The 27,949-nt window shown below is 39.8% G+C and overlaps 1 protein-coding gene across 1 annotated transcript in view; it reads right to left on the bottom strand.

Moving 5' to 3' along the window:
* LOC136861271 (semaphorin-2A) overlaps positions 1-27,949 on the bottom strand; it is a 798,296-nt gene that overhangs the window by 15,196 nt on the left and 755,151 nt on the right. Inside the window, exons 7-11 of the mRNA XM_068226104.1 lie at positions 20,938-21,168; positions 9,029-9,442; positions 8,494-8,618; positions 2,988-3,139; positions 279-470 (exon numbers count right to left, since the gene is read on the bottom strand). Coding sequence (XP_068082205.1) covers positions 279-470; positions 2,988-3,139; positions 8,494-8,618; positions 9,029-9,442; positions 20,938-21,168 — 1,114 coding nt within the window. The remainder of the gene's footprint in view (positions 1-278; positions 471-2,987; positions 3,140-8,493; positions 8,619-9,028; positions 9,443-20,937; positions 21,169-27,949) is intronic.

A 27,949-nucleotide genomic window follows, 5' to 3' on the forward strand; every position in this document is an offset into this window, starting at 1 on the left:
GTGTGATTTTGGGCGTTTGAGAAGCCCTGCTCTAAGCTCTTCCCTACAAGACACCTTAAGCTTATTATTGTTTATTCTTAAACTATTTATGGATCCCAAGAAAGGCTACAAAACAAATGATTGAATAACCAGTTTCTCTCTAGTGTTGTCCCCTCACATAAGGTTAGCGACAATCGTGGAATAAATTTATTTTCCAGTATGCGTTTCCTGTATCAGTAAATTAATTAATTCATTAAGTAAATAAATAAATAAATGAGACATACTAATTTATTCATTACCTGTATATTATTTGATATCGACCCTTTTCTTTGCTGTAGTGGAACCATGTGACGGTCTGGCTGGCGAGTACTTCAGGTATCTTGAGGAAACATCCCAAATGTATGCTCTGTCCCCATGTCACTACCATCCTCTTCTTCACCACACTGCTATCACAGATACCCACTGTCTCGTTCATTACGTCCTGCAACAAGCTGAGCACAGAGCATGATCTTAACAGTTAAAGTGTACGGCAAGTACACTAGTTATATACATTGAATTATAGTTCACTCTTAAACAATTATAACGAGATACACATAACAAAAGATACCAAGAAAAGAAACATGTTTCACAGTTTTTGGAACGGTAATATCACTTTTGTGTAGTTAACCCGGGAGAAGTCGTATTACATTTGCTAGCCGATAAGAGGCACAGGTCGAAAAGACCTTATCTAAATAGATCTCAGAAAACTCGGTAACACATTATTTTTGTACATTCTATAGTAATGATTCTCATTGCTATTTTTTTACTTGGCAACTATGAATAACTTTTGATTAATCGCACGTTCTGAGCTCAAGATGGTGCGTTCGATCTTGGTTCAATCCTATGTTATTTGAATGTGCTCAAATACGTCACCGTCGGGTCAGTAATTTTATTGACACGCAAAGACATTCTTCCGGTACAAATCTTCCGGCATTTCGGACTCTCTGTAAATCGTGAAACGTAGTTAGAAGGAAGTAATTATTATTATTACTATCATTATCATCATCACGCGACTTCTCCCAGGTTGACACAAATAAATTAATATTCAAGCGCTTAGTCCTAATGAATTTCAACCTAATACTATGAAGTCATCCGATTATTGTTGCGTAGCTGCATACGGGAAGCAAAGAATGAAAAACCCCAAGGGAAGATGGAATTTACAATGAATTCCTCAAATGGGATGAAGAAGACATAACCCCAATCATCAATGCGCTGTTTAACAAGATACTCGAATCAGAAGGCATACCAGGGGAGTGGAAGCAAAGCATCATCATACTTCTGCACAAAAATATATATATATTTTTTGCTATTTGCTTTACGTCGCACCGATACAGTTAGGTCTTACAGCGACGATGGGATAGGAAATTCCTAGGAATGGGAAGGAAGCGGCTGTGACCTTAAGGTACAGCCCCAGCATTTGCCTGGTGTAAAAATGGAAAACCACGGAAAAAGATCTTCAGGGCTGCCGACAGTGGTGTTCGAACCCACTACCTCCCAAATTCAAGCTCACAGTTTAGAGGCGCTAACCGCACGGCCAGCTCGCTCAGTACTTCATCTCTTAAAATGATCTGAGGTTTTCATTTTCAAAAAGGTTCGGATGTTAAAGAAAAGGTCATGTTTTATTCCTGGTGTCATTTTACACGAAATATGCAAAAGAATGTTGGCCGGCAGGGTAGGAAAAGTGCTGATAAACAATTTCTATGTCTAGATTGAGAGATAAAAGCCTGGATTCAATTCCAATCCTCTCTGTAGTATTCATATGACGGGGTTGGTGGTGATTCGTCCGTCGGAGCCTTGAACAGATCCCTTGGTGCTTTTCGGCAGGAGTAGCCTAGACTATGTACCGGCAGCAAGTTTCATCCTTTCCCTTCCTACCGTCATATATCACACCATTCATTTCATCTCATTAACTCCTCTGATGAGGTTGACATCAGGAAGGGCATCCGGTCGTAAATCCTCGCTACGAAGATTCATCTCACTTCACACCCGGCACCGTAGAGACACGGGACAAGGGTTATACACACGCATTCTTTTACTTGTGATGGCCCATCTCTAATTACTAAGGTTCGGATGTAAAGGAAAATATCATGTTTTATTCCTGATGCCATTTTACCCGAAATCTGCAAAATAACTGAATGATGGGTCCCTGATGCCGTTTAAAATATTTTTTTTGAGAATTTGTATTTAAACTGAGGCGTCGGTTTAACAAGGTAGCTGTTATCTGCGTCAGTTTTGAAACACTGTAGTAGGTGTAGGCCTATTTTTCTTTCTTTTTCCCTAAACAGAAGGTAGCAGGTTTAGAGGATATGATTCCGAGAAAGAAATCCTGTACGAACGTACGCCGACAGATACCAAAAAGCATTCTAATACTTCATTTTTAGTTATTTAGTTAGTTATTTTTTACGAAAGAAGAACGAGAACTGCCCCTCAGGGTTATGATACTGAATGGATTTATAAAGTAATTTACCTACTGTAGCTCTGTCAGTTTGCATGATAAATGTGTCTGCTGTATTATCGCACATCACTTGATGACACGTTTAATATTATTAATACTTTAACACTTGCCACTTCTCCCTAAAATACTTAAGTCATATATTTCCATTTTCTAGGTCATACATAGATTGAATATTTTGTACTTCTTTAGGTCATAAATTTCCGAACCCTATTAATTGCTTTCAAATTAAATTCAGAACAACGCCAAGGGATTAAAAAAAAATCATCGATAAATATGCTGGAAAGGAGTGAATTAAACTGTGGTTAAACTAGAATTTAGCTCTTCGACTATCTTCACTCCCACTCTAGGAAGTACAAAATTTCAGAACAGATTTATGATTCGAAGCGCTTTCTCAATTTATTACTTAAAAATCATAGATGTGTCCATCACTAACAATTTATACTACTTTAATTTCGGATGGTATATAAGGAACATTTCAAGGAGGAATTTGCTAGACTGTTTTCTTTTGACTTACCCCGGTGTGTAAGGTCTGCAGGAGTTAGAATCCTTGTCCCAACCACAGTACGGGTCGTGGACACAGCGGAGACAGTTGTCATATCGACGATTACACATGACGAGGTCAATCTGGCGTATACGATGGTCTGATGCGACGTATAGCGACTTGTACTGAAATATGAAGACATAGGCATTTCATGGAGATCATATAAGAATTTCAACAAGGTTCAAGGTTGAGAAATAAAGTAAAAGTAATAAAAAGGACAAGGAATTCGAGAAAAATGAAAATTCACAGCCTGTTTCCAGTCATTCTACCGGGTCAGGAATGGAGTGAATTAAGCCCCAATTTAGCGGCGAGGATAGGAAATGTGTCGGCTGCCGAAGCCTGTCGCACTCCCCTGGGACAATGATTAATGAATGACAGATGAAATGGAAGGATATTGGAGAGTGTTGCAGGAATGCAATATGACAGGGAAAACCGGAGTACCCGGAGAAAAACCTGTCCCCCCTCCACTTTGTCCAGCACAAATCTCACATGGAGTGACCGGGATTTGAACCAAGGAACCCAGCGGTGAGAGGCCGGCGCGCTGCCGCCTGAACCACGGAGGCTCGACAATTCGAGAAATAGATGATTTTTAAACCGAACAGTTAAATCTGTAACGTCACATCATTATATTATTCATTAATCCACCAAAATATTTAGGTTGTTATTCGTATAATAAAATGTGGAATGGTATATTGAAATGTTCCATGCTTCTGTGGTGATTGGTGGTGAGATGTGTAGAGAGAAGCACGATGCGTAATTTCATATTCTAACCCATAGCTGCTAGAGCTCTTGAAAATAGAATGTTTACGAATGGCGAAGTTTAGGTGGCAATGCACGCCAAAAGAAATGTTCATATTTCTTAATATTTAAAATTTTCATACATCATTATAATCTTCATATTGCTTCTCATTTTGTAAGATTTACAATTTTTCCCTCCGATAATATTGCCGTTAAAATGAACTGTGTTTTCCACATTATGCCGATGCAGTTTTCCAGGACGCATGTCTGAAAACCCCAAGCCACACATTGCACGCATTGGAACAGCTTAGAAATCTAACAACACTTTCTATCTGCAGGCGCCCCTTATATGTGCCGCGTCGGAGGGCCAGACCGAACAGTGCACGAGATATTGTCAGATTAGAACGTGACATTCGTTTGTTGTTTTGTGATCTGGTGAAGCTGTAAATTCTTGTGATGAAGTGAAGGCAGCACACCTAAAACTGGAATTCGTGATTGGGTGACTTAATTCAATTGTTTTAAAAAAGATCGTCATGTGCACATATTGCAACAAAAGTTTAAGTATGGATTATAGTGTAGTGATTTTATTGTCTAATTTTATAATACGTTTTAATCAAATAATTTTACTTTAATATCTTTTAAAATAATGTGCTACATATCTGAATGACCAGATGTTCAAGCCCCGGGCACTGGATGCGAGATTTATGCTGCATAAAGCGGAGGTGGGACAGGTCTTCTCCGGGCAATCCTGTTTTCCCGGTTTTCCTTCATTCTAGAAACACATTCTGCAATCATTTCACTTATCATTAATTAATCATTGTCCAGGGGAGTGCGACTGGCCTCGCCAGCTGGCACATTTTCCTTTCCACGGCACAAGTTGAGGGCCCCATCCATTTGCATTCCTGACCCAGTCGTTTGACTGGAAACGGCTAGAGAGTTTCACATTCAAGTCTGAGTGAATGAATGAATATTTTGTTGTTTTTAATGCAGCTATCTGAAAACACAGTTTAAACGCTTTTTACAACAACAGCTGCTGTTTCTGTGACAGATACGTTTCCCGACTAACGTTTATGATTGAAGTCTTGTGCAACATACAAACTGAGAGAATACCGAGCGGTTCTTCCCAATATAAAACAGATAATTTTGAACGGTCATGAGCATGACTCATAGTCATAGGGTAGACTAGGGAGCTGCAAAGGATAAAGCTTTTCCATACATACTTTTAGGCATCTTATAGGAGGAGCCTGGTCAAGAGGAGAAGCTGCTTTTGATGATCGGTGTAGTGATGGCTACTGAGTGTGTGATTCAAAGCAGCGTAGGGCCTATCGACTCATTCAACTGGCCGAGTGAATCGAATCGCAGCGACGGCGAGATCACGGCACACGATTCAGCTGACTCGCCGAAGACAGTACTGAGTGGTGCACTCACGGGTCAGTAAGACACAACACACACACGTTCCATGGCGGCGATTAGGTATTACATTTTTATTACATTTTATCCACTTCAAACTAGGGATAATATGAATTCCTTTTTAAACATGTACAAACTCTGTTATTTTATCAGCTAATTCTATCTTGTAATTTCTTTAATTTCCCAATTTGTTTTATGTCGCACCGACACAGATATGTCTTACGGCGACAATAGGAGAGGAAAGGGTTAGGAGTGGGAAGGAATCAGCCATGGCCGTAATTAAGGTACAGCCCCAGAATTTGCCTGGTGTGAAAATGGGAAACCACGGAAAGCCATCTTCAGGGCTGCCGACAGTGGGGTTCGAACCCACTATCTCCCGAATACTAGATATTGGCCGCACTTAAGCAACTGCAGCTACGGTTCTTTAAATTTCAAGAAAAATACGGAGGTCGAGTCATAAGTCATGGCAACTATTGTCTTTCTCGCGAACATGAGACAACACGTAAAATCTAAGATATGCATTTGGAAACGTACGGTATGTACTTGCGTATGATGCCACCAGATGGTCTATGTAAACAACAGTGTGGGTCTAAGCATGCCCCCAAGTTCAGAGTGCAGTGTCACAAAATGGAAGTCAACGAGCAGGATCAACGATCGTATATTAAAATAGCAGTTCTCCACGGCAGAAATGCACGCCAACGCCATGCAGAGCTGCCGGAAGCATCAGGTGTGCATGCCATGCCCTAAAGAACAGCGGCGAGGTGGGTGGAGACGTTCAAAAGGGGTAGAGTATCAACTGCCGATTTGCATCGCCCAAGCCGTCCAGTGTCCATTGACAAAGATGTACCGCTGGCAACGCACAGTGGAAAACTCGGTGATTATTTCGAAGGTCTGTAGGGCCTAACCAGTGGAGACCTGTCCTTTGTACGTAGGCTTGTGTATTTGCTGTCTATACCATAATAAAACAATGTTTATCAATGGCATGCGTTCTGTCACTTTTCTATGAGAATCTCAAGGAGTCACAATTTGACTTCAAGCACTGTGCATAAGTACATGCCCTATATTTCCAAATGCATATCTTAGATTTTCCGTGTTGTCTCCTTTTCGCGAGAAAAGAAATAGTTGCTATGAACTGTGACTCGACCCTCGTACTTAGCAGAAATACGCACGAATTGTCATGCGTCGCGACTCACCGATCCGTACAGCGCCACAGCAAGTAGTGGAGACTCGCGCAGCAGCGTGTAACATGTGCTGTGAGGAAGGGTAGCAGGGGTATATTTTTTCCAAGGTCATGGACACTGAGGTACGATTCACCCGCTTGCCGCGCGTATTCGTAAGTCGGTCAGTGTCACCCACTCAATGAGTCTGTGTAGTTCTACCTGTTGTCTGTTACTTTTTTAAGGGTGTAGTCAATTATACTAAATTATTTTAATTGTATAATAACGCCGAACTTATATTTAATTGTAATACATGTGTAATTATTGTTCCTTTGGAGAAAGTTTTATTGTATGGTATTGGATCAAAATCTCAAAAAACGATTATTACCGCAGTTAAGTTGGTAGATGGCCCTTGCTGGCGAGACCTACTGTTTACAGTGCACTAAATCTTCTGATATAGGCTGGAGTAATTTTGTTAATTTCATTGATCTGTCACTGTCTTGTCCTTGGCTTTGACAATGTGAAAGTGACTGAGGTATGAGCGATGCTTGTAATGCCGTACCTTATGCAGCCAGTCCCTGTTATGAATGGTGTGAAATTGTTGCTCATAGGGTCGGTTGTTGCATGCATTTGAGTGGGCTTGGCAGACTGATATGTAATAGCAACTTCTGGCTCGGTAAGAAAGCAACGGGAAACTACCTCACGCCTCATTTCCCTAGTACGCCTCTTCAGTGATGCCTAGGCCATCTATGACAGCTGATGGTGGAGCTGTTGAGGATCCAGCCAACCTTCGGGCTGAGGACTGAACATACACATACAATTGGATAGACTGTGAACCTTAACGTCTTTGTTGAAATTCGTTCACAGAGTATCGCATTACTTACCATTTTCTAGCTATATTTGTCAATTTTGGTGTAACCGTCCATCCCGCTAACCGGGTAATTTTTGTATCTCGCCCACTTCTATTTTCTAATCGCCGCTACTGCACGTGGTTCATTATCGGAACACTGGACATTGGCGGGGAGCCGACTCACGCTGCAGGCGAGACATTACAGAGACATGCTTCACTGAAAGAATCGTACGCTATAACGGACTCTCGCTCTCAGCTCATTTGAAAATAGTACTCACTTGCATTCACTGTTCACTTCTTACAGGGAGGTTTAAATAATGAATAGTTAGATTTATGTGCAGTGTTAAAATGGCAGTCAAAACACAGTTCCACAGTAGCCAGCAAGTAGGTAGGCTATTATGTTATTCTATTTATTAGTTTAATGTACTTAGTTGACATTCGACAATGAATTCAACTCAGCTCTCTAGCCTACCCTATGACTATGAGTCATGTTCATGACTACTCAAAATGATCTGTTTTATATTGGGAAGAACCACTCAATATTCTCTCAGTTCGTATGTTGCATCATTGCACAATACTTCAGTCCTCTTAAATTAAACATAAAATGATAGTGATTCATTGTATTTAATAATATTGTTAAATATATTTTCATAGTTTCGTATTTAGCCCAAATAAATGCCATATTTTGGCAAAATTTTCTTCATGTTGTGCCTGTCTTCAGTGATAAGTTGTGCGTAACGGAAGGGATGTGTATTAAGACAAACGTAAACAGCTGGTTCAAATATAATGAGGATGACCATCTAGATGTTAATTATCTTGACATTTAAAAGTTATTAATCCGTTGGCAATGAACTTCGAGACGAAACTGATAGGCAGTGTTGGAAAAATCGCTCAGGGCATCATTGCTACTTCAAATATGTAAAGCAATATATAAATCACCTGATACATCCTAATTCGGACAGGCATGAGCGAAAGAGAGAGGATGAGAGTTATATGAATTGAATTTAAATGTTTATTTTTAAGATTCGAATACAGATCGACTAAAAAGCCCTACTGACCTAAACAAACCGCTCATCAAACACATATATAAACGAAACAAATTCAATTGTAAACAAACATAATCAGTTCCATTTTCATGGATAACGACGTAACAGTGGTAAATGTTCTGTACAAAATTTGCTAATAGTTACCCGGATAAAACACTGACATGCGAAATGCTATGCAGAGGAATTATTGTATTTGGTGTTACGCTGTCTGGAAATCTGTGGAATTGCCTGAGTCGAACAACTAGAGATACAGAGTTGAAGAGAAGATTTCTACTCACCTCTTTGGAAATCGCCATCTGTCTTATGGTTTCCCCAGGAGTTACATCAAATATATCGAGTACGATTGACGAAGATTCTCCGTCTTCATCTTGCCATTGTACCAGTTTATAAACTCGTCCATCATCTACGACATTCAATTAACTGTTATACATTTTCATTAAATTGTTATACGCCATGAAAAATATGAAGGATATACTTGCTAATACTAAAAATGACAAATCTATTGCATTGCATTGCATTATCCAGTAATGAAATGATTATGTGAAATAATGTAATTAAGATCAAGAGAGCTGAAATAAAACTTAAAAATTCATTGGTACACAGCGAATTACAAGATATCATTTAACTTTTTTCATTAGAAGTATTGACTGATGACGTTCTGACTGAATACATTTACAAGATAAATGATATAATAAAATGATAACCAAGCAGATATATTTTAATTCAGTTTTAAGCTAGAATTATAATGCCTGCCATTTGTCAAAGGATTATTCTTTGAATGAATATATGTTTTAATAGCAGAGTGTTACTTACTGGTGCCGGCGTAGAACACGGTGTATATTTTGTTAGTAGTTATGAGGTCAATTTTTAGTCGATCCACTACCAAATCAACGAAGAGCAGGTCTCGTTTGTAGAAAACAGGTTTACCATTTTCGTGAGCTACAGCCGCATCCATCAGTGGATGAGAACGGATGAAGTTGAGGACGTTGTCTGGTAACGTCTCTGTGTCATTGACACATTCTCCTGGTCTTGGAGTAGGCACTCGGTTACTCAGGACAGGCAGCCACGCCGAGCTGCTCGAGGCTTGTTCTTTGAATTTCCCTCGAAATGCATCTTGGATGTCATTAATTGTGAAGGAGCAGATAGCTGAGCCTGTCAGCCCTGTCAAAGATGTAGTAAACACACCAAAGAATCGGGTGTCGTCTCCAGGGATCTTGTACACTTTCTCTGTAAAGTAGAAGTTATAATAGAAAAAAGGAAGTCATGTTCAACTCTATTATAATGAACAATGTTATGCACACAGAGTATTACTTTAATTTACGGATACTGATACGTGAGCATGGCACATTTTACACCCTTGAAAACATATATTTCAAAATTATTTTTATAGGGTTATGAAAATCACAACTCACAACAGTAGAATATTAATGATAAATCTAAATTTACAACAGACCCATTTCATACAGTGTTTCAACATTAGTTCGATGGAATTTTCTTTGCAGACTTTGGTACACTATTTTTCAGGAAATTATGTTCGAGATATAATTTTTGGTTTGGTTTTGCAAACCACGTATTTTATAGAAGGAATGGAGATACGTATCTTTATCCAAACCTGGATTTTAATATATAAATGTTTCTGCATTTTATAAAAAAATAAATATAATGTTTGTTTCCCGGGCTGAATGACTCAGACGGTTCAGGCGCTAGCCTTCTGACTCCAATTTGGCAAGTTCGACCCTGACTCAGTCCAGTGGTATTTGAAAGTGTTCAGATACGTCAGTCTCGTGTCGGTAGATTTACTGGCAAGTAGAACAACTCCTGAGGGACTAAATTCCGGCACCTCGACATCAGCGAAAACCGTAAAACTAGTTAGTGGGACGTAAAGCAAATATTATTACTAACGTTTCTTAATTTTTTAATAGCTCATGTAACTTACAAGAAAAGTAGCACTCATTTTGTCAAGCTATATGTTCTTGACATTTCGAACAATATGAACAGAACTGTGCAATCTAAGTGAATCTAACAGAAAGTGTTAGTTAAAAATTATGTTTATTGAGCTCATTTTGAATCAATTTGTACGCAGTTAAACAGCGTAATTTTAGATGTAAAGTTATTGTTTTACTTAGAAATAATTTTCCATTGCAGTTTGTTATTCACATAACCCTCTAGCAAAGTACATGAACTAGATTGTTGAAATGTTCTCTCGTGTCAGTATCCTCCAGCAGAAGGTTTCCAATGTTATAGGGAAGATAAAGATTAGGAATTACATTATTTAGAATGAGTATTTTAATATGTCCTATAGGATAAAAATCTAATTAAAATCAGGATAAATTTCTTTAAAATATAGATAATTTTTGAGATTTAAATATGTTAAAGACTGTAGCTGAGCCAATGGAAGATTTTGTGTGGAGAAAGGAAGGTCATCACTGTAATGCGAACCTTGGCCGAATTACTTCTTGTATCCGGCAATCATACCTATCTCTGTCCGCCTCCATGGCTAAATGATTAGCGTGCTGGCCTTTGGTCACAGGGGTCCTGGGTTCGATTTCCGGCAGGGTCGGTTAATTTCACTGGCATGGGGCTGGATGTATGTGTCGTCTTCATCATCATTTCATCCTCATCACGACGCTCAGGTCGCCTATGGGCGTCAGTTCAAAAGACCTGCACCTGACGAGCCGAACTTGTCCTCGGATACTCCCGGCACTAAAAGCCATACGCCAATTCATTTCATTTCATACCTATCTCTATTGAATTCTGGGAGCGCAGTCATTCTGTTATGAAATTCAGTCAAGGGCAGTGGCTGTTAGACGAGTAGTATGAAAAATATAATGTGTATAACTAAATCAAATTATTCTCCTTATTTTTCTACCCTGCCTTTTCCCGTTTATCTAGGCTCAGCACATTGTATGGATTTAGCACATTTTTACCTCTGAATGCCTTTCCAGAAGTCAGGTCAGCTCTATGAGGACGTATTCAATACTGCGTGTATCTGTGGTGGTTTATAGTGTTGTGTGTCGTATTTTGATTAAATGGAGATGCGAATTAAAACGAAAACAAACACCCAGCCCCCAAGCCAGAGGAATCAACAACACAGATTAAAATTTGGGAACTGGCCGGGAATCGAACCCGAGGCCCTATGAACCAAAGATAAGTACGCTGACCATTCAGTGAAGAAGCCGGACGTTAAGTAATATTTTGTTATGGAAGTAAATATATTTTAGGAAAGGATTGGTGGGTTCCTAGCCTTGGCAATTTCTCTACATAAAATCCATATTCCGTTTGACTTCCACAGCTATACTGAAAAGACATGAGAATGTTTCAGCAACTGAAATTCCACTAGATACAGGTCATAATCTCCACATTACAAGAAATCACAACAAAAGTCTCGTAACAGTGAATTTTGTAAAGTAAAACTGCGTTTCTTTGAGGGAAGTGATTATGACATATTCGCCATGGTGATGCGCACATCTTTGTCTACTGGCATGAGATAGAAATATGCATATCCTTGAGTTCTGTCGCCCTCCACAGCGATACTGACAAAACGAGACCATTTAGGAGGCTTTTGAACCTGGCACAGGATATAGTTTACAAAAGGAATGCAATAATGTCCATCATGTTTTAAATGTTTAGTAAAAAATACCCACTTTCAGTGAAGTGTGTGAATCATCAAACAATCAAACTATGGATTATATTACACTCCTTTTTGACTCTAATTTCTACTCACCCGTGTAGCAGTCAACTGTTTGTAACGTACCTTCAAACTAAATCATTTGTGTATGTTGAAACTTCCGGTATGGCACAGAGTTACAACTTAGGTTCTCTTCCTTCACGATCTTCATAAATCACCTCGCTCGGATTATATTACACTTTCAAATTGTCTCTTGTATGCCGATGATTTCAAATGATACAAAACTATTACTAGGCTACTTGTGAAGATTCGTTGAAACTGCAAATGTATATTGACAATATTTATGATCGGAGCATCAACAATAAAAATGTAGTTACACATTAAGAAGGCTTCAGTATTAGATTTTAAAGGAAAACCACAGGCATGTTATTATTATTATTATTATTATTATTATTATTACTATTATTATTTGCGTATGGACCCTGTTGAATCATGCAATTCTTTTATGATTCACCTTTATGGTCTTCTATATAGCTTTCATTTTTTGTTCGTGGGCTCTCTTCTGTTCTGGAGTCGACTTGGTGTAACCGTACAACAGGGTTACAGATTCCATTCAGTATTTATTATTATGATTATTATTATTATTATTATTATTATTATTATGAACCCAATTCATGAGATTTTATATTCTGTTTCTCATCATTTAGACTGTAATAATTAGGTATCACGTATATTATTGTATTTAATCATAGGTTAAGTGAATTTTGTTTGTAATAAGTGATATTTGTTGGTTTCATATAATCATTCTATGGCTTGTAACTCTGGCCAGATGAGCTGGCATAGTATTTTGCAATCGAGGCTATGTTTAACTAAGAATGTAATGTGCAAGTAGGTTTCCCGGTGACGCATGCAGCATGGTCATCTGTAGTCACTTGGGCACGCTTATACGACATATGACTGATGACATCAGTGCGTGGGCACGTGATTGCGACCAAGTGTCTGTATTCGCCAGCTACTGTATGGTGAGGTGGAAGGGATGACCCGAGAGTAGGGAGACGAGTCGTGATCGCGTGGTTATAAAAGTCGATGCAACGGTGGTGAGAGGTATCAGATCATATGTATCAAATGGATCAAATGGAAGAAGTGAAGGAAGAGTGATGGTCAGTGGTTTTAGAGTAGTGGTCAGAGCTAAGAGTTGTGTTTGAAGAGGTTTTGGAATCATCGAGGAGGTCTACAAGTGGTAATTGGATCTGAGTAGAGACTGGTACTATGCTGATAGTGAAACATCATTTACTTGTGAGGATGGACTTCACAAGGTGTTTCAATAATATTTTCCAATGTCTTACGATCTATTGAGTGGACGTAATTACATTGGACCTTCCTACACGCGTACATGGTATGTAGGTCAACTCCTTGTTACATAAGAAGATAACACCAGACGGCTCCCGACTTCAGCTCATAGGTTTTTCCAGGAATTTCAAGTTCATCAGCGGTATATGCATACATCAGGTAATTAAAGCATCAGACATGTTATGCATTCATAACATGAAGAAGAATGTAACCAGCGGCGATATCACATTTCACTTCAAGTTCATGTCAATAGCTTTCTTTGTTTAGATTAAATTTTCTTTTTAAATGTTACCGCAAATCTCACAATATATACTTTGTTAAATTAAAATACGTCAATGCTTGTTCATTGTGACGTAAGTTATAGTCATAAACTCAGTTTTATTTTAATTATAATAAGTGATTCTAGTTCCATGTACAATCCTCAATTGTGGAAATGCAATCGTAATCTAATATTGTCCTGATCCATATCCCTGTATATTGCCAGATGTGTGAGTTTATCACCTCACGCCTTGAGATAATTGATATAAGAGGTATTGTACCATTATATCTGACCGCAAGCATGGATATTTAACGGAGTAATAATTTTGCAGTAGGGCGCAGTTTGTGAGGGCGTGATGCTATACAGAGCGCGGGAATCGAGAAGGTGATTTCCCGAGGCAAGGCGGCGTCAGGTGTGACGAAGAAAGAATATGTGAGGAAGAGAGAAAGAGAGATGGGATTTTGTCGGAGGGAGAGACCTGCCATCTTAACAGAGATTTCAGCGGGAGCAGACAGGCCCACCACATTACGGAAATTGAGCCGTAATTCCCGTAATTGAAGGTTTTTCAAGAAAATAAAAAGATGGAAATGGTTACTAGAATTTTACGAAACGATAGATACATCTAAGGTTATTAACATAGGATTAGATCAATAAATATGTTCCAAGCAGAACCACCGTGGGAAACTCTGTAGTGGCCACATTCCAGACTCAAGTTGTTTCTCGGGACTTCCCCAGGCGTCCTTTGGAGTGCGGCCTCATATAAAAGCTGAGTGATATGGGGGGGAGATCATCCAGTTGACTATCATGTTGCTGCCGGCACGCGTCGCGCGTCTGCCTAGATTGCTCCAGAAACCCTTTGTTCAGAACAAAGACAGTGTGTAATTATTACAGTGCGATTAATTGTTACAGTGCGATAACTTTGATCCAGTGGATAGGAGACTTACGGAGACAGGTGTGGATCTGTAAGTGGCGCGATATTCAGATACATATCAATGAGATCGCGTGTGCTTAATGCTATCAGTAACCATAGAAAGCTGTACTTGCAGACTCGACTAAATAGCGGTAGGGGCGAAGCTCCCGAGGTGCCGAGGAAGTGTAGACAATAGACTGAGGAGGTCTATATTTAGTCTCTGATAGAATGTTGAATCCAAATTAAGCGGGCGTAAAACAATAACTGAGTGGATAGTTCCTAGAGCAGAAAATAGCTTGTGGTACAGTACACAAACTAGCGAGTGTGCAGCTACAGTCACTCCCATAAATATTCGGCCACTGATGAAATCCACAAAAAAGTGATGACAATAACGCACCCATGAGCCGAATGTGAAACCAAATGTGTCCAAGTTATGAAACTACATTTGGTTGCTTAGGCCGAAGAGGAATCACGCAACATTGATATACAGTATTCTGTAAAAAAAGGCCATAGTGGACATGAGTGAAATGACACGCCTCAAATATATTCGGTCACCTGAAAAGGCCGGGATTGCCGTTGTGTTCATTGACGGAGACAGGGCAGATAGCGTTGCAAAACGTTCAGTTCAGGAGTGCGGTGTCGCGAGACACGTCGTGCAGAAATCATTTGCTGCAGTGTTGCGGAATGGTATCAAATGGGGTGCGAAAGACAACACAATACCACTTTTGAAGAACGCCAGCTCGTGATATTCCATCGTGCTCGAGGTAAATCGCAAAGAAAGATATCGCAGATGCGTAACATAACCAGAACAACAATTGGAGATATAATAAGACGATGCAAAAATGAAGACAGAATTGATTCAATTCCCCAGATAGCCAGACCAAGAAGGCTGACACAACGAGAGGAGCGGTTGTGCTTCAGAATGGAAAACGAAATCCGAAAATTAGTGCTCCGAAACTGGCAGCAGCTGTTTTAGAGGAGTGTGGAAAGAAGGTGGGTACTGATACCGTGCGAAGAGCACTGCGAAGGAATGAGTTCTTTCGCAGAAGAGCTAGGAGGAAACCATATATTAGTGCAGTAAATAAAACAAGCGGCTGGAGTTCGCAAAAACCTTCGTACGCAAACCCAGTGCTTGGTGGGAGGATGTGTTATTTGTTGATGAGTCAAAGTTCAACGTCTTCGGGTCCGATGGCAAGTAATTTGTGTGGCGGAAACGTCACGAGGAACTGAGAACAAGCAATTTAGAAGCAACGGTAAAAACATTGTGGAGGAAGAGGAATCGTGTAGGGATGTGTAGCATCGAACGGGGTTGGTGCACTGAGTTTCATTGAAGGTACTTTGACAAAACAAGGGGTATTTGGCTATCCTCAAAAACAATTTGCGACAATTTGCGGAACAACTTGGTATACAGTGTACTTTCAACTTCTACCAAGATATCGACCTCAAGCACAAGTCGTAACTTGTCAGGGAGTGGCTGTTGTAAAACTGCCCGAAGGTCTTGAAACTACACCACAATCACCCAACCTGAACCCCATCGAGAAGGTATGGAGTCGAATGAAGGCAGCTCTGCAATTGCGGCGGCCAAGTTCCTTCAGCGACTTGAAGAGGAGACTGATACAAGAATGGGCGGCATTAAGCCCTGATTATATCAAGAAAGTTATCGCCAGTATGCCGAATCGACTGGAATAGGTCCTAAAACATCAAGGTAGACGTACAAAGTACTGAATGTGTAACATTGTTGTGAATTATGCGAGTTTATGTTGCTTTTTGTATAGTGGCCGAATATTTTTGAGGTGCCACTGGAATTATTGCTTTTATTTAATGTACGACAGAGGGCGTACTAATGACTGTCAGAAGATTTTGAATTACATCACAATGTTTGTAGAACGTGTTACTATGTTTTCCTACATGCTTCGTTGTATTTAACGTTATCATTATAGTGTAAGAATAACTACCCAATAAAAGTGTGTGAAAAATCAGACTGACCGAATATTTATGGGAGTAACTGTATATGTGAAGGGAGGACGAGGAGTGTGCATTGCAAAGTGTTAGCGCTGTGTGCTAGCTCAACATAAGTAAATGTCCAGAATGTGGCGTAGTGGTTAAAGTGAATCTTTCATTATAGTAAGAAGTCGAGGTATTCCAAGGGGAGTGAGCGGCTATAACTTCAGAACGTGGCTTCGAAGACGCAACCTTGAACGAGGCATCCCTCAAGAAGAAGGCGGCACTATGGACCAGCGGGACATGAAGAATGGACTACAAGAATCGAACCTGGATGAGACACCTATCACGATGTGCTAAATCATGCTAGCCGTACCCGGAGGGAGAGACGAGGAGATTATTTAAGATAAGTGGACCAATGAATTATTAGATGCATGGTAGAGTTAAGGTATCACGCAGAGATAGTAGAATTAAACATGTAAATATTCATATAGGATTTGATGGTGGCCCATCAGGCTGCATATTAAGATTGTTTGATATCTACGGGTAAGAGTAGTTAGATGTATTTTCTTGTATCTTTGTATAAAGCGGACAATGAGGTAATATTTGTTATCGCGGCAAGACGTGGTGTGCCTTGTGATACATATTTGTTTGCGTACTATAGACCGGATATTTTTCCTTTGGGGTCGATCGTGAAATACATGTTACTTATAGGATCTGGCAATATATATAATTCCCATTATATTCTAAGGGAAGGGCAGATATACCTGCGTTGTGTAAGGTATGCAGGCTGTTGACATTTATTTAGTTAAGGGCTCTACGTACGTGTGTTAGATGGGCGTAAACTATAGCGGAGGTGCAGGTTTTGACGCTATTCGACTCTGTGCTACTCTGCCAAATGTGGGATTTGAACCTCTGACTCCCGAGGTTACTGTTGTCACGCCGCATATTGGCGGAGATGGTTTGATATGATTGAATTGTAGAACACTTCATGTGATTCGACTGCGACCCGAGTGGGTGGTTAATTGAAGTCAGGAGCGATGTGAGATGTGTTTTCCTCACTTATTTTATGCCATTGGATGGTATGTGTAGAAGCTTGAAAGTCCCTTTGTGAAAGAATGTAGGGTAAGACGTCTAGCGGGAGCTTGTTTACGTATTTTTTGTGTGTGGAAGGGGGCTCCAGACCTGATTTCAGGTCAACGTTCGCCTGCTCTGTATTGGGGTGAGCTCGGCCATTTTTAAAGTGCTCTGGAGGGCGGTCATTCTCCTTTGGCAGGGAGTATTTTGCCAAGCTATGCGTCATTTAGTTTTATCCATTTCACCTGTATTCCTTTCTCGTTTGATTCGTATTATTAGGGTTGTGTAGTCTGCAATGTGATCTTGGCACTATGCCAATGGTATGACTGCTCTGTTGGCACATGTTTCTGCCTAGTGGACGTGGGTTCATATCCGTGTACATATATAATGTTGAGGGCGCTAGAGTAGGTTATCTTAGTTTATTTCTATTTACCTATTGTGCTGCTAATTTTTGTGTATGTAAATATCCCTGAATGGGAGGAAACTTTCATCATAGCGGTAATCTCTGCAGGTATCCTTAATTCTACCATTATATCATTTTATGTCACAGACATAGGGATGTAGTTTCCAAGAACACATCCAGTTTTCTTTTCTTTGGTTCACAGATCGACAAATCTCAGCATAACGTCATCATCCAGACTGTATTTGCTTGTTGTCTTTTAATTTGTAGAGGTGAACCTTCGGCGCACGTATTTTGGCACTACAGGTGCAATCCTTGTAATTAACTTATGTTATGAATACAAACTTATGCTCAAAACTCTGCTCATAGCGAAAGTGTTCCTCATTTGGTAGTTTAATGTAGTATTGAGTTCCCCATGATCCTCTCGTCATAAGAACCCAATATTATCGACCCTTTTCTGCCGATTGTAGCTGAGCTGGTGCCCGTATGCAAGAATAGAAGAGCAGGTAGGTATCATCCTGCAGTATTAATGTGCCCTATAGGGTACAGTATGCTCTACCAAATTTTGTTGTTGTTTAAAAAAAAGCAACTGGCGCTCAAACAAATGTTATTTATATTGTGTGGAAGATGTGAAGGTATAAGAGTAGTGGTTGGAGTAGACACATTGGTTCCTGGTGTCCTTGGAACTTCATTCTATGTCTGTACTACCCATCTGTTTACTGTTTTACGGAAAATATTTCTATATCTGGGCTTTCTCCAGGTCCTTTATGAATTCTTGGATCCATGGTAGTCTCTCGAATTTTTCGATGTATGTCATGATATTGTGTGTAGTCCTTGTTGTTGGGAGTCTTTGAATGTATCCATAAAATATCAATATTCGTTTCCTAATATCTGCTGCCAGGTTGGTCAGTTTTCTGTTGATTTTTCCGCATGATCTTTCGTTCTTCCTTCAGAATGTTCTCTATATCCCATTTTCTATTTGATTATAAAAGAATAATATACTCCTTCTCAACACAAGCTCAATCTAGGGCTCATAATGCTCAATACATGGCCTTTCAAAACACACATTGTAAAGGTCAGTAATAAAGGATACAAGTCCTCAGGTTTCATACGAAGAACTTCAAGAGAATTGAAAAACATACGTACCTTTACCACACATTTGTTCGATGCGAACTTGAATATGAATGCGTTGTGTGGAATGCGTGTTACAAGAATGATATAGAAAAGGTTCGGAAGAAACTCTTAGGATCCTTTACTACTATGAAAGTCATTAAAGTTCGGGTATAAAGGGTAGAGATTCTTATACTTACTCCAGGAATTTAAATTATCCACTCTTATTAATCGAATAGAAGTTAACCAGCAAGTATTTATGTACAAAACAATAAATGTTATAACAGATGATAAGGATTTGTTTGCTAGGGTGAACTTAAGTCTGCTAGTCAAAGAAATTCACCACTGGTTAGAATGTGTGAACAGTTTAATCAAATAGCATTAAATGTTAATGAATTTGCAATGTCAATTCGGGAATTTCTTTTTTGACATTGGTTTGCACATATCTGATTTGTGAATTTTATTATATTAACCTTACATTACCGGGCGAATTGGCCGTGCGGTTAGAGGCTGTGAGCTTGCATCCGGGAGATAGTAGGTTCGAATCCCACTGTCGGCGGCCTGAAGATGGTTTTATGTGGTTTCCCATTTTCACACGAGGCAAATGCTGGGGCTGTACCTTAATTAAGGCCACGGCCGCTTCCTTCCAACTGCTAGGCCTTTCATCTATCCCATCGTCGCCATAAGACATACCTGTGTCGGTGCGACGTAAAACCACTAACAAAAGAAATCTTACTCTATTAAATATAACTGTTAACAGACTATCATATTACTTGCTTGGTATGAAACCACGGAAAATCATCTTCAGGGCTGCGACACTGCTGTTCGAAACTATTCTCTCCCGAATGTAAGCTCACAACTGCGCGTCCCGAAGAGCACGACCAAATCTTACTTAATGGGTTGTTAGAATGTAACGGTACCACCATAGGCAATAGGTACAGTTTTTTTTTTTTTTTTTTGCTAGTTGTTTTACGTCGCACCGACACAGAGAGGTCTTACGGCGACGATGAGACAGGATAGGGCTAGGAGTGGGAAGGAAGCGGCCGTGGCCTTAATTAAGGCACAGCCCCAGCATTTCCCTGGTGTGAAAATGGGAAACCACGGAAAACCATTTTCAGGACTGCCGACAGTGGAGTTCGAACCTACTATCTCCTGAATACTGGATACTGGCCACACTTAAGCGACTGCAGCTTCGAGCTCGGTGGTACAGTAAATTATAAGCACACATGTAGCACTAAGAAGTGTTCAGGGAGGAGTGTTTGCTAGTTTCTTTCCCTTTTCAAAATTGATTAGCGATAAAATGGCTATTTTGCAATTGGAAATCCTGGAAAATGGGGAAATATCCGCAGATTGAAATCGTTTAAAGTAAATTCTGTCGGAGTTCAAGGGTTTCCAAAAGATATTTGGAAGGAAACATTCAAAGGTTGTCTTTTGAAACGAACGAAAGTAAGCAACGAAATGACGAAATACCGGTAGAATAACACATTCAATGGAGAAAGAGGATGGATTTAAATTTACTGTGCTGAACCTGTTACCCGTGGTCCATATCGAACAAGGGAAGAAGATTATGATTATTGGTGGATCGACTTCAGGGAGAACATGCATAAGCACTGGTAGTTAATAAATATATATATATTTACAGTTGGCTTTACGTCGCACCGAGACAGATAGGTCTGATGGCGACGATGGGACAGGAGAGGGCTAGAAGTGGGAAGGAAGCTGTCGTGGCCTAATTAAGGGGCATCCACAGCATTTTCCCGATGTGAAAAGAGGAAACCATGGAAAACCTTTGGGGCTACCAACAGTGGGGTTCGAACCACTATCTACCAAATGCAAGCTCACAACTGTGCGCCCCTAACCACACAGCCAACTCTCTTGGTAATTAATAAATCAAACTATCACGTGATGGCCGTCTTAGTGAGATAATTATCACAATACGTTTTGGGTTCAAAAATTCAGAAGGAGACTACCACTTCACTCAACACTTTTTCAAAAGGGAAACCTTTGGAGAAGTTTCAAATCAAGCCAGCACAAACATTCTACTTACGGATTTCATTGAAATAGAAGGGAAACTCCCCAGGTATGGAGCAGTTGAGGCGGGCCTTTAGGTATGTGGCCCAGTTCTGATTTAAGAGATTCTTCCCTCCCGTGTCCTTCTTGCAGACACGGGCCACTCGTGAATACACGCTCTTTCCACAGTTGATGTACTCCACGGCCGTCTCGCGGAAGAAGAACAGCACGTACTGCCCAATATCATACGATCCCACGAAGTTGGGTTCTGAAACAGAAAATGCTTACTTTACACACAAAACATACTCTTAGAATTATGATTTCTTCATTTTAGAATGATGCCTCACGTTTCAAAAAGAAAGTTTGAGCACTATAATTTTCACGGCTTGAGAAAACATAAATGCTTACAATATAGTGATTATTTTAATCCATTTAATGCAAATTGGTTTTTGTTGCTAGTTCATAATAATACAACTCGAATTTACAGGGACATATTTCGCTTTATTTACAAGCATCTTCAGCCTACATAATTTTCTCAAGGTTATAGACCTGTCATATTTGGATTATTTTTACAATTTTTTTGCTTGAGTATAAATCCATGTTTAGTAATAATATGTAAAAAACATAGGAATTTTGTACACATTAAAAGTATGACGATATGGATTACAATGTTGAATTGAAGTAACCCTTAATTCTAAAATACATTGACGTCCAATACATAGCAACTACAATTTAAATTTTTTTTTGGTTAAAATTGTTTTCACAATTACAATGTTGAATTGGAGTAACCCTTAATTCTAAAATACATTGACGTCCAAAACATAGTAACTACAATTTGAAAATTTGGCTAAAATTGTTTTCACAATGCTGTGGTTGATTGAATCAACTGCAATAAGGCTTTAAATTTGAGTCATAAATATAAACTGAAGGTTAAAATATAGGAGCCATTTTTCTATAATCCATTGATTTCTGGAACACTGTAACTTCCGATGTTGTGAATTTGGTTAATTCACACAATTATTAACCAATTAATTCAGGCATGCGCCTGGGGCTGGTCACTTTATACACATTCTTGCAAACCAAGAACAAGCTTAAGAGTGAATCATCGGTTCACATCGTACAATTTTCTTTCGCCGTTTACTTCTCAGCAGAGCGATAAGATTTATTTCCTTTTATTTCACCCCTTAACCCTCCACGTAGTGAGGAGTATTATAAAGGTGATCGATAGGAAGGTCTTAAAAGTAGGACTATTAGGCAGTACCATATGGCTGATAAAACAGGCATGAGGGAGTTTTTAGAAAGAAACTATGATCGGTGGAAAACGGCAAATAAAAATGTAAACAGACTTTGGGATGGGCTTAAAGCAATTGTTGAGGAATGTGAGAACAGTTTTGTACCTTTAAAAGTGTAAGACGCACTATATGATAATAGAGAAGTAAAGAGACCAAGGAGGAGGTCGTGATTGGAAAGGCATAGAGTTCGAAATGGCTGTGGAACTAAGGGAAATTGAAGGAACTTACTAGGAAATTGAATCTAGCAAAGAAGACAGCTAAGGATGACATGATGGCAAGCATAATAATTGGCAATCATACAAATTTTGGTGAAAAATGGAAGGGTATATATTGGTACATTAAGGCAGAAACAGGTTCCAAGAATGACATTACAGGATTCATTTATGTACAAGGGGATTGAGTATGTGAGAGTCTTCAAAAGACAGAAGTATTCAGTCAGAAGTATGTAAAGATTGTTGGTTACAGGGATAATGTCCAGTTAGAGGAGGTGACTAATACTAAAGAAGTATTAAAATTTAACATTTACAATAAGATACAAAAGTTGAAAACTAGAAAAGCAGCTGGAATCTATAAATTTCGGGGGGCAATCTAGAGATAGAGCCTCCGTGGCTCAAGCGCCAGCGCACATGCCTCTCACCGCTGAGTTCCGTGGTCCAAATCCCGGTCACTCCATGTGAGATTTGTGCTGGACAAAGCGGAGGCGGGACAGGCTTTCCCCGGGTACTCCGATTTTCCCTGTTGTCATTCGTTCCAGCAACACTCTCCAATATCACTTCATTTCATCTGTCAACCATTAATCATTGCCCCGGAGGAGTGCGACAGGCTTCGGCAGCCGGCACAATTCATATCCTCGCCGGTAGATGGGGCTTCAGTCATTCCATTCCCGACCCGATCGAATGACTGAAAACAGGCCGTGGATTTTCATTTTAATTTCATACTAATGATATTGGATTGGGATATAGCACCATATCTGAAGTACTTATTTGATTATTGTTTGCATGAAGGAGCTATACTAAATAAATGGAGAGTTGTTATAGTAGCCCCTGTGTATAAAGGAAAGGGTGACACACATAAAGCTGAAAATTACAGGCCATTCAGTTTTTCATGCACTGCATGTGAGCTTTGGGAAAGCATTCTTTCTGATTATATTAGACATATTTACGAAATTAATAACTGGTTCGATAGAAGGCAGTTCGGGTTTAGGAAAGTTTATTCCACTGAAGCTCAACTTTTAGGATTCCAGCAAGATATAGCAGATATCTCGGATTCAGGAGGTCAAATGGATTGTATCGCGATTGACTTGTCTAAGGCAGTTGATAGGGTGGATCATGGGAGACTACTGGCAAAAATAAGTGCAATAGGACTAAACAAAAGAGTGACTGAATGGGTGGCTATATTTCCAGAAGATATATCTCAAAAAATCAGAGTAGGCGAAGCTTTATCTGACCCTGTAATTATTAAGACGGGAATTCCTCAAGGCAGTATTGTTGGACCTTCATGTTTTCTTATATAATTAAATTATATGAGTAAAGAAGTGGAATCAGAGATGAGGCTTTTCACGGATGATGTTATTCTGTGAAGAGGTCCGACAGTTCGAAAAATGAAAATATCGGCCAAAGAAAGGCAAGGGCCACGAAGAGCGTGAAAATGGGACTCCGCAGGCCTTGCAAAGATAGTACTGTCGGAGTCGGAAAATAAGAAGAGTTGATCAAGAGAGGTTGGATATGATAGATGAGGGGGGAGGGGGCGGCAAAATATATCTTGAAACAATGCCGGTGCTCCGTGGGCGCTAAACCACTCTCCCAAGTTAAGAGCCCCTGAGGTCCGTTTTAGTGGCTACTTACGGCAGGAGGGGATACCGTGGATGCTATTTTACCCCGCCACCCAAACGGCTTTGTTATTAGGGACATGAATACATTAACTTACTAATTGGAATTGGAAGGAAGCGGCCATGGCCTTACTTAAGGTACAGCCCCGGCATTTGCCTGGTGTGAAAATGGGAAACCACGGAAAACCATCTTCAGGGCTGCCGACAATGGGGCTCGAACCCACTATCTCCCGATTACTGGATACTGGACGCACTTAAGCGACTGCAGCTATCGAGCTCGGTAAGGATAATAGCAGAGGAGGGACAGTTTCCTCCGGAATCTCCGGTCTCCCCTGTCATTTTAGTTCTGATAGTACTCCCTACTCATTTATCATCGCCCCGAAGGATTGCACCAACAGCTGCTATAAGTAGGGGGAAGATCAGAGCTGTTTAGATCTCAGTGTGGGTGTTCTTCTCGGTTTACAGATGAAATTCTAAATGGTTTAGGGTTTTAAATTAGTACTGGGTGATAAATCTCATCCATAAACCTGACTACCGGCCCGGATGGCTCAGTTTGTTAGTCTTTGTCTTTGTGAACCCAAGTTCGCGGGTTCAAATCAGGCTCTGGTCCGTGGCTTTGAGGGTTTTTTTTTTTTAATTGTAACAGTTCCGTTTCGTTGGCTTTCGGCACGTTAAAGAACTCCTGAGGAACAGAAGTCCGGCACCCCAGCGTTTGTTAAGAACTAGCATTTAGGATAGACGTAAAACAAATTACAGTCCTATTACAATTAATTTGGCTGTTGTTTAGGCTCTCCGTTCAAATCTTGCCATGTACATATGTACAATTGGGCGCTGAATGAATTCAACATAGCTATTTCAGTGATCAGTATCTGTTCGCTCATACCTTTTTCACACAGATATGCAAAGTTACAGCGATTTTGCTGGTCAAGCATCCGTATCAGACTGTATAGGAAAAGTCCCTATAAATTCAGTAAAAAATGGTGAATAGAAAAATGAAGTGGAATTAACCGAGTAAAGTGTATGACAAACATTCTGTAATAAGTTACGAAGACTGCACAACACAAACTGCCTAAACTCAAAAATTTAATCGCATATATCTAGTTGTGTTTTAGGGTAAGTTTCATCCCAGTAATTGCTGCCCCTCAAACAAGTAAACGTACAAGTACATTAAAAATTAGGTAATTATTTTTTATGCTGAAGAGAAATCCAAACATAAGTAAATTAGTAGGAATCAGAAATGAAAAAGTGCACGATTCCCTCACTAATTCAAGATGGAAATCAGGCACTCGATTTACAAAAGGTGTCCAATGTGACCACCATTAACCCGAATGCATGCTTTACAACGGCAAAGTCAGCTCTCTCGTACACGTCCACACATCGTGATGGCGTTCTTTACCGAGGCTACAGCACCAAATGCACGCCTTTATGGGTCTTCGGAGTCATGCACTTCACTCCTGTAAATGAGCATCTACATATGACCCCAGAAAATAATTCCAAGGGATTAAAATTAGGGCTTCGGGCCAGCCACTGAACTGGACCATTTCGACCAGTTCACTGGCCCGAGAAAGTCGTGTCTAAGTACTCCAGAATAGGCCGAAAAATAACTGAGAGCGTACCTTCGTATCAGTTCGTATGAACAGAGGTACAATTTAGATCCTACGGCAACGTTTCAGTTAGGAACTGCAAATATTGTTGGGCTGTCAAACGATATGTCGCTAATAGTGCTTTTTGGAAAAATGGGAACAGGTTACTAGGGAGGCCTAAGTAGGAGACATGTAAACAGGGCCCCGCAAGGGAACAGACTGCTCACGTCTGGACAGTAGATAAAACATCTAGGCTTTGTCTCAGGTCAGTCCTCGATGCAATTGTTTTTCTCTCCACAGCCGAACAGAACAAATCAAAATAAAAAAACAGAAATCAAAATCAGTCACTACTGATCTGCATTTAGGACAGTCGCCCAGGTGGCAGATTCCCTACCTGTTCTATTCCTAGCCTTTTCTTAAATGATTTCAAAGAAATTGGAAATTTATTGAACATCTCCCTTGGTAAGTTATTTCAATCCCTAACTCCCCTTCATAAAAACGAATATTTGCCCCAATTTGTCCTCTTGAATTCCAACTTTATCTTCATGTTGTGATCTTTCCTACTTTCAAAGACAACACTCAAACTTATTCGTCTACTAATGTCGTTCCATGCCATCTCTCCAATGACAGCTCGGAACATACCGCTTAGTCGAGCAGATCGTCTCCATTCTCCCAAGTCTTCCCAGCCCAAACTTTGCAACAATCTTGTAACGCTACTCTTTTGTCAGAAATCACTCAGAACAAATCGAGCTGCTTTTCTTTGGACTTTTTCCACTTCTCGAATCAAGTAAGCCTGGTGAGGGTCCCATACGCTGGAACCATACTCTACTAGGGTCTTACCAGAGACTTGTATGTCCTCTCCTTTACATCGTTACTACAAACCCTAAACACTCTCATAACCATGTGCAGATATCTGTACTCTTTATTTACAATCCCATTTATGCGATCACCCCAATGGTGATAATTCCTTATATTAACACCCAGGTACTTACAATGATTCCCATAAGGAACTTTCACCCCATCAACGCAGTAATTAAAACGGAGAGGATGTTTCCTATTTGTGAAACTCACAACCTCACTTTTATCCCCTTTTACCATCATGTCATTTCATACCGTCCATCTCACAACATTATCGAGGTCATTTTGCAGTTGCTCACAAACTTGTAACTTCAATTTTTTCCCTCTGATCAATGTTAATAGAGGATGATTGCCCAGTTTTACTTTCTCTTAAAACACCAATCACCATCACCACCTTCCCAATTAACATCTGTTGATCCTCTGTACACTTGCACAAATTTCCACGTTAACATGAACCTAATAGTGCATCTATAGACATTGACTGTAAAGAACAATAAAGCGATTGTTGATTTCCACATTGGTGCCTTGTACAGGTTTAGCGTGAGTTATCCCATTCTGCCGTCTGCGGTAAAGGGGATAGCCTTTCACATTCTCTTTAGATTTTGGAACAAACTCATTTGGAAAATTCTTATACACCTTCCATCCTTCATGCAAATTGAATTAGTATTGAGAAGGCCGCAAACTTTACGAAGTTGTGCTATGGGGCACTGGAAGGATTTATTATTTCTTCAGACAGAGTCTTATCAATACCAGAGATTTCTCCTAATTTACAGCTAACTCGAAGACATACCAAGAACTCTAAAAATGAGGTAAACCACGCTTATGACTCAAGTGTGTATAAGAAAGATTGTACATTACCAAAAATTTGCTTCCGACTGATGAAATGTGGGAGTTTACTTACTTTTGCATGAAAATCGCGAACAACGTCATCAGATATATTGTTTGCAGCAAATAATTACTTGCTATGATGGTTGAAAGGGAACGTAATGAGGAGATCTTGTTTAACAAATTTTCTCACAATTGCCATTGCATTCTGATAATTTTGCAACATATTTCGGGGACTACTAATGAAAGTCGAAGGCGAAATAACTATACATCCATTTCTTAATCATTCATTTTCAGCTCTCACGTGAAAAGTATCAGCAAGACCCACGTTTGTTGACTGCGAACGAATTTCAGTCTAAATCCTTATATTCGACAATAACAGTCAACTATTAACACGTTTGTTTACTGCGAAGGAATTTCAGTCTAAATCCTTATATTCGACAATAACAGTCAACTATTAACACGTTTGTTTACTGCGAAGGAATTTCAGTCTAAATCCTTATATTCGACAATAACAGTCAACTATTCACAGTGGACTAAATTTACCCGTATTAGGAAAGGGGTGAAATTTCCTGCAGGAAGACAACGAATCGACACGCTTACAAAATATATTCGCGCATTATCATATTTTGTCTCATAGTCTTACTATTCCCTCCTATTGGT

This window comes from Anabrus simplex, chromosome 1 (assembly GCF_040414725.1).
Source record: "Anabrus simplex isolate iqAnaSimp1 chromosome 1, ASM4041472v1, whole genome shotgun sequence".
Lineage (NCBI taxonomy): Eukaryota > Metazoa > Arthropoda > Insecta > Orthoptera > Tettigoniidae > Anabrus > Anabrus simplex.